The following is a 9016-nucleotide window of genomic DNA, read 5'->3' on the forward strand; positions in this document are numbered from 1 at the left end:
TACTACTACTGACTACTACTACTGACTACTACTAACTACTACTACTGACTACTACTACTACTGACTACTACTACTGACTACTACTACTACTAACTACTACTACTACTACTACTAACTACTACTACTACTGACTAATACTACTGACTACTACTAACTACTACTGACTACTACTACTACTACTACTACTACTGACTACTACTACTGACTACTACTAACTACTACTGACTACAACTACTGACTACTACTACTGACTACTACTAACTACTACTGACTACTACTACTGACTACTACTACTACTACTACTACTACTACTGACTACTACTACTGACTACTACTAACTACTACTGACTACTACTACTAACTACTACTACTAACTACTACTGACTACTACTAACTACTGACTACTACTACTACTAACTACTACTACTGACTACTACTGACTAATACTACTGACTACTACTAACTACTACTGACTACTACTACTGACTACTACTACTACTGACTACTACTACTACTAACTACTACTACTAACTACTACTGACTACTACTAACTACTGACTACTACTACTACTAACTACTACTACTGACTACTACCGACTACTACTAACTACTACTACTACTACTACTACTACTACTACTACTACTACTACTACTACTACTGACTACTACTACTACTACTACTACTACTGACTACTACTACTGACTACTACTAACTACTACTGACTACTACTACTGACTACTACTACTAACTACTACTGACTACTACTACTACTACTACTACTGACTACTACTACTGACTACTACTAACTACTACTGACTACTACTACTGACTACTACTACTACTACTACTACTACTGACTACTACTACTGACTACTACTACTACTACTACTACTGTTACTACTACTACTACTACTAACTACTACTGACTACTACTACTGACTACTACAGACTACTACTGACTACTATAGACTACTATAGACTACTATAGACTACTACAGACTACTATAGACTACTACAGACTACTACAGACTACTACAGACTACTATAGACTACTACAGACTACTACAGACCATAAAGATCTGCTACAGACCACTATAGACCACAATAGACTACTATAGACTACTACAGACCATAACGAACTGCTACAGACTACTATAGACGACTATACACTACTATAGACAACTACAGACTACTATAGACTACTACAGACTACTACAGACTACTATAGACTACTACAGACTACTACAGACCATAAAGATCTGCTACAGACCACTATAGACCACAATAGACTACTATAGACTACTACAGACCATAAAGAACTGCTACAGACTACTTTAGACTACTACAGACTACTACAGACTACTATAGACTACTACAGACTACTATAGACTACTATAGACTACTATAGACTACTATAGACTACTACAGACTACTACAGACTACTATAAGCTACTACAGACTACTACAGACTACGACAGACTACTACAGACTACTATACACTACTACAGACTACTACAGACTACTACAGACTACTATAGACTACTACAGACTACTACAGACTACGATAGACTACTATAGACTACTATAGACTACTACAGACTACTACAGACCATAAAGAACTGCTACAGACTACTATAGACGACTATAGACTACTATAGACTACTACAGACTACTATAGACTACTACAGACTACTACAGACTACTATAGACTACTACAGACTAATACAGACCATAAAGATCTGCTACAGACCACTATAGACCACAATAGACTACTATAGACTACTACAGACCATAAAGAACTGCTACAGACTACTATAGACTACTACAGACTACTATAGACTACAACAGACTACTACAGACTACTATAGACTACTATAGACTACTATAGACTACTACAGACTACTATAGACCACTACAGACTACTACAGACTACTACAGACTACTATAAGCTACTACAGACTACTACAGACTACGACAGACTACTACAGACTACTACAGACTACTATACACTACTACAGACTACTACAGACTACTATAGACTACTACAGACTACTACAGACTACGATAGACTACTATAGACTACTATAGACTACTATAGACTACTACAGACCATAAAGAACTGCTACAGACTACTATAGACTGCTACAGACTACTATAGACTACTACAGACTACTACAGACTACGATAGACTACTATAGACTACTACAGACTACTACAGACTACTATAGACTACTACAGACTACTACAGACTACTATAGACTACTATAGACTACTATAGACTACTATAGACTACTACAGACTACTACAGACTACTATAAGCTACTACAGACTACTACAGACTACGACAGACTACTACAGACTACTACAGACTACTATACACTACTACAGACTACTACAGACTACTACAGACTACTATAGACTACTATAGACTACTATAGACTACTATAGACTACTACAGACTACTACAGACTACTATAAGCTACTACAGACTACTACAGACTACGACAGACTACTACAGACTACTACAGACTACTATACACTACTACAGACTACTACAGACTACTACAGACTACTATAGACTACTACAGACTACTACAGACTACGATAGACTACTATAGACTACTATAGACTACTACAGACTACTACAGACCATAAAGAACTGCTACAGACTACTATAGACGACTATAGACTACTATAGACTACTACAGACTACTATAGACTACTACAGACTACTACAGACTACTATAGACTACTACAGACTAATACAGACCATAAAGATCTGCTACAGACCACTATAGACCACAATAGACTACTATAGACTACTACAGACCATAAAGAACTGCTACAGACTACTATAGACTACTACAGACTACTATAGACTACTACAGACTACTACAGACTACTATAGACTACTATAGACTACTATAGACTACTACAGACTACTATAGACTACTACAGACTACTACAGACTACTACAGACTACTATAAGCTACTATAGACTACTACAGACTACGACAGACTACTACAGACTACTACAGACTACTATACACTACTACAGACTACTACAGACTACTATAGACTACTACAGACTACTACAGACTACGATAGACTACTATAGACTACTATAGACTACTACAGACTACTACAGACCATAAAGAACTGCTACAGACTACTATAGACGACTATAGACTACTATAGACTACTACAGACTACTATAGACTACTACAGACTACTACAGACTACTATAGACTACTACAGACTACTACAGACCATAAAGATCTGCTACAGACCACTATAGACCACTATAGACTACAATAGACTACTACAGACCATAAAGAACTGCTACAGACTACTATAGACTACTATAGACTACTACAGACCATAAAGATCTGCTACAGACCACTATAGGCCACTAAAGACCACTATAGACTACTACAGACTACTACAGACCATAAAGATCTGCTACAGACCACTATAGACTACTATAGACTACTACAGACCATAAAGATCTGCTACAGACTACTATAAACCACTATAGACTACTATAGACTACTACAGACCATAAAGAACTGCTACAGACTACTATAGACTACTACAGACCATAAAGATCTGCTACAGACTACTACAGACTACCATAGACTAATACAGACTACTACAGACTACTATAGACTACTATAGACTACTACAGACTACTATAGACTACTACAGACTACTATAGACTACTACAGACTACTATAGACTACTATATACTACTACAGACTACTACAGACCATAACGAACTGCTACAGACTACTACAGACTACTATAGACTAATACAGACTACTACAGACTACTATAGACTACTATAGACTACTACAGGCTACTATAGACTACTATAGACTACTATTGACTACTACAGACTACTACAGACCATAAAGAACTGCTACAGACTACTATAGACGACTATAGACTACTACAGACTACTATAGACTACTACAGACTACTACAGACTACTATAGACTACTACAGACCATAAAGATCTGCTACAGACTACTATAGACTACTATAGACTACTACAGACCATAAAGATCTGCTACAGACTGCATCACAGCAGACCGTGATGAGAGAATGATGAACTCACCACCGGTATGCGTAACACTTTGGCCAAGGGGACACGTTTTATAGCCACCTACAGAGAAAACACACACACACACACACACACACACACACACACACACACACACACACACACACACAATCATTGACTAATAATACTGTAACTCCAATGGACAAGACAAGTGTGTGTGTGTGTGTGTGTGTGTGTGTGTGCGTGTGTGTGTGTGTGTGTGTGTGTGTGTGTGTGTGTGTGTGTGTGTGTGTGTGTGTGTGTGTTTATTGAACTATTCTCACAGGTAGGTTGTCTTCTCTGCGGTAACCAGCGTAGACGATCCCGTAGCCTCCGCCTCCCAGACAACCCAGCTGTACAAACCTCTCTGCAACTGGATCAGGACTTGGCTCTCTACTGTTGCATTGTGGGGGCTGTAACGTGTCGATCAGCGTGGTGCTACTCTCTAAGGACAGATTCCCCTCTTCCTCTTCCTTCTGACTCCTCCCCCTCCTCTTCCTCTCTCCTCTTCCTCCCGTACTCCTCTCGGAGCTCTTCCTCCTCCTCTTCCTCTCTCCTCTTCCTCCCGTACTCCTCTCGGAGCCCTTCCTGTTCCTCCGCCTCCTCTCTGCTCTCTCATCCCTCAGGGTGAGTCGGCTGAGTCCCTCGTTCGCCCCTCCCTCATTGGCCAGAGGGCTGGTGTGGGTGTCTGAGGGGGGTATTTAAAGATGCAGTCCGAGATCTTAAACACTCCGTAACATATTGTACGTATATTACAATTTGTAACATTAACATACGAATGGCAAAAAAAAACAATTATAATTGCCAGACGTAACACATCGTAGGGATTACGTAGTGCACCATTTTCGGTAACCCAGTTTTGCAAACCTACTTTCTGAAATTATACAAAAGTTCTGGAGCATCACTTTAAGTTAAGTATGTTCATAAAGCAACTTCTCTGTGTTGGCCCAATTTTTCAGTTTTTGATTTGTTACAAAAAGTTTGAAATATCCAATAAATGTCGTTCCACTTCATGATTGTGTCCCACTTGTTGTTGATTCTTCACAAAAAAAAATACAGTTTTATATCTTTATGTTTGAAGCCTGAAATGTGGCAAAAGGTCGCAAAGTTCAAGGGGGCCGAATACTTTCGCAAGGCACTGTAATTCTATGTGTAAATCTATATATAATTCTGTGTAATTATATGTATAATTCTACATGTAATTCTATATATAATTCTATGTGTAATTCTATATATAATTCCGCATGTAATTCTATGAGCATCATACTCACCTAGATCCTTCCCTGTGGTGAGGGAGCGTACTGATCTACATGCCATGGTAGCTAATCAGCTGGTCAAAATCACAGTCTTAATCACTAGATCATCACATTGATCGTTTCAGAGCTAAGTGTTGCAGACATACAGACAGAGGCTGTCGTTGGCCCGTGGTATGTAGAGAGTAAACCCTCCGCTAGCCAGGTCTCTCTGTCCGGTAGTAGCCTACAGAAGAACACAGTGGAATGAAGCCGTGACCTGTAGAATGCGTGATGTGATGATGTCACAAGAGAGATAGAACACGCCCGACGAAGCTCTCCTCATTGTGACGTCATAATAGCGCCTGGAGACCGGAGAGGACTTGGTGGGATGTTCTCACTGGGCTCCCTGGGGTGGCAGGTAGCTTAGTGGTTAGAGCGTTGGACTAGTAACCGAAAGGTTGCAAGGTCGAATCCCTGAGCTGACAAGGTAAAAAAATAATCTGTCGTTCTGCCCCTAGTTAAACCCACTGTTTAACTGGCTTTGTAAATAAAAATGTGTTCTTAACTGACTTCGCCTAGTTAAATAAAGGTTAAATAAATAAAAAATGAATGATACAGAAGTCACAAACTGATTGGAGAATTATGTTCATCACCCAATTTAATTACATTACTCTCAGTCTGCAGGTCAGAATGAAACAGACGGAGGCCCAGCTGGTCAAAAAGGTTTATTCACGGAACGTTCTGGAGTCAAGAATACAAAACAATTAATTTATACTGACTTCTCACACACACACACATACACACACACACACACACACACACAAACATACACACAAACATACACACACACACACACACACACAAACATACGCACACACATGTCCTGCTACACACACACACATGTCCTGCTACACACACTGTCTGTCTCACTTCCCAGCCGACAGAGATAGTGACCTTGTCCTGCTACACTGTCTGTCTCACTACCCAGCCGACAGAGATAGTGACCTTGTCCTGCTACACTGTCTGTCTCACTACCCAGCCGACAGAGATAGTGACCCTGTCCTGCTACACTGTCTGTCTCACTACCCAGCCGACAGAGATAGTGACCTTGTCCTGCTACACTGTCTGTCTCACTACCCAGCCGACAGAGATAGTGACCCTGTCCTGCTACACTGTCTGTCTCACTACCCAGCCGACAGAGATAGTGACCCTGTCCTGCTACACTGTCTGTCTCACTACCCAGCCGACAGAGATAGTGACCTTGTCCTGCTACACTGTCTGTCTCACTACCCAGCCGACAGAGATAGTGACCCTGTCCTGCTACACTGTCTGTCTCACTACCCAGCCGACAGAGATAGTGACCCTGTCCTGCTACACTGTCTGTCTCACTACCCAGCCGACAGAGATAGTGACCCTGTCCTGCTACACTGTCTGTCTCACTACCCAGCCGACAGAGATAGTGACCCTGTCCTGCTACACTGTCTGTCTCACTACCCAGCCGACAGAGATAGTGACCTTGTCCTGCTACACTGTCTGTCTCACTACCCAGCCGACAGAGATAGTGACCCTGTCCTGCTACACTGTCTGTCTCACTACCCAGCCGACAGAGATAGTGACCTTGTCCTGCTACACTGTCTGTCTCACTACCCAGCCGACAGAGATAGTGACCTTGTCCTGCTACACACACTGTCTGTCTCACTACCCAGCCGACAGAGATAGTGACCCTGTCCTGCTACACACACTGTCTGTCTCACTTCCCAGCCGACAGAGATAGTGACCTTGTCCTGCTACACACACTGTCTGTCTCACTACCCAGCCGACAGAGATAGTGACCTTGTCCTGCTACACTGTCTGTCTCACTACCCAGCCGACAGAGATAGTGACCTTGTCCTGCTACACACACTGTCTGTCTCACTTCCCAGCCGACAGAGATAGTGACCTTGTCCTGCTACACTGTCTGTCTCACTACCCAGCCAACAGAGATAGTGACCTTGTCCTGCTACACACACTGTCTGTCTCACTACCCAGCCGACAGAGATAGTGACCTTGTCCTGCTACACACACTGTCTGTCTCACTACCCAGCCGACAGAGATAGTGACCTTGTCCTGCCACACTGTCTGTCTCACTACCCAGCCGACAGAGATAGTGACCTTGTCCTGCTACACTGTCTGTCTCACTACCCAGCCGACAGAGATAGTGACCTTGTCCTGCTACACTGTCTGTCTCACTTCCCAGCCGACAGAGATAGTGACCTTGTCCTGCTACACTGTCTGTCTCACTACCCAGCCGACAGAGATAGTGACCTTGTCCTGCTACACTGTCTGTCTCACTACCCAGCCGACAGAGATAGTGACCTTGTCCTGCTACACTGTCTGTCTCACTACCCAGCCGACAGAGATAGTGACCTTGTCCTGCTACACTGTCTGTCTCACTACCCAGCCGACAGAGATAGTGACCTTGTCCTGCTACACTGTCTGTCTCACTACCCAGCCGACAGAGATAGTGACCTTGTCCTGCTACACACACTGTCTGTCTCACTACCCAGCCGACAGAGATAGTGACCTTGTCCTGCTACACACACTGTCTGTCTCACTTCCCAGCCGACAGAGATAGTGACCTTGTCCTGCTACACACACTGTCTGTCTCACTTCCCAGCCGACAGAGATAGTGACCTTGTCCTGCTACACTGTCTGTCTCACTACCCAGCCGACAGAGATAGTAACCTTGTCCTGTCTGTCTCACTACCCAGCCGACAGAGATAGTGACCTTGTCCTGTCTGTCTCACTACCCAGCCGACAGAGATAGTGACCTTGTCCTGCTACACTGTCTGTCTCACTACCCAGCCGACAGAGATAGTGACCTTGTCCTGCTACACACACTGTCTGTCTCACTACCCAGCCGACAGAGATAGTGACCTTGTCCTGCTACACTGTCTGTCTCACTTCCCAGCCGACAGAGATAGTGACCTTGTCCTGCTACACACACTGTCTGTCTCACTACCCAGCCGACAGAGATAGTGACCTTGTCCTGCTACACACACTGTCTGTCTCACTTCCCAGCCGACAGAGATAGTGACCTTGTCCTGCTACACACACTGTCTGTCTCACTACCCAGCCGACAGAGATAGTGACCTTGTCCTGCTACACTGTCTGTCTCACTACCCAGCCGACAGAGATAGTGACCTTGTCCTGCTACACTGTCTGTCTCACTACCCAGCCGACAGAGATAGTGACCTTGTCCTGCTACACACACTGTCTGTCTCACTTCCCAGCCGACAGAGATAGTGACCTTGTCCTTGAGACGTACTCCCCGTTCTCTCCCAAATCTCTAGTCAGGTCGGCACCGAGCTCAGACAGTCTGTGTTTAAAACACCATAAAGACATATTGTTTTACCCTCATTCTGACTAGGACTACACATTTATTGATTATGATTTCATACATTCTAATCAATATGTTTCAGGGCGGAATATTCTAATCATTCAATTAACAGACAATTCTCACCGGTGCACAGAGGTCCCGCCTCTCTGACCTTCTCCTCCAATGCGTTTTGAGAAGGAGTGTGTGTGTGTGTGTGTGTAATCCAGACAATTCTCACCTATCAGAGGGCCCCGGTGCACAGAGGTCCCGCCTCTCTGACCTTCTCCTCCAATGCGTTTTGAGAAGGAGTGTGTGTG

At 43.2% G+C, this 9016-nt stretch overlaps 1 protein-coding gene across 1 annotated transcript in view; it reads right to left on the minus strand.

Moving 5' to 3' along the window:
• The window catches only part of LOC139396953 (serine/threonine-protein kinase pim-2-like), a 9470-nt gene extending 4047 nt beyond the window's left edge, over nucleotides 1-5423 (minus strand). The window contains exons 1-3 of the mRNA XM_071143883.1: nucleotides 5378-5423; nucleotides 4391-4794; nucleotides 4122-4169 (exon numbers count right to left, since the gene is read on the minus strand). Of these exons, the coding sequence (XP_070999984.1) occupies nucleotides 4122-4169; nucleotides 4391-4794; nucleotides 5378-5423 (498 nt within the window). The remainder of the gene's footprint in view (nucleotides 1-4121; nucleotides 4170-4390; nucleotides 4795-5377) is intronic.
• Between the last annotated feature and the right edge of the window lie 3593 nt (nucleotides 5424-9016).

The sequence above is a fragment of the Oncorhynchus clarkii genome, unplaced genomic scaffold (genome assembly GCF_045791955.1).
Source record: "Oncorhynchus clarkii lewisi isolate Uvic-CL-2024 unplaced genomic scaffold, UVic_Ocla_1.0 unplaced_contig_14003_pilon_pilon, whole genome shotgun sequence".
Classification (NCBI taxonomy): domain Eukaryota; kingdom Metazoa; phylum Chordata; class Actinopteri; order Salmoniformes; family Salmonidae; genus Oncorhynchus; species Oncorhynchus clarkii.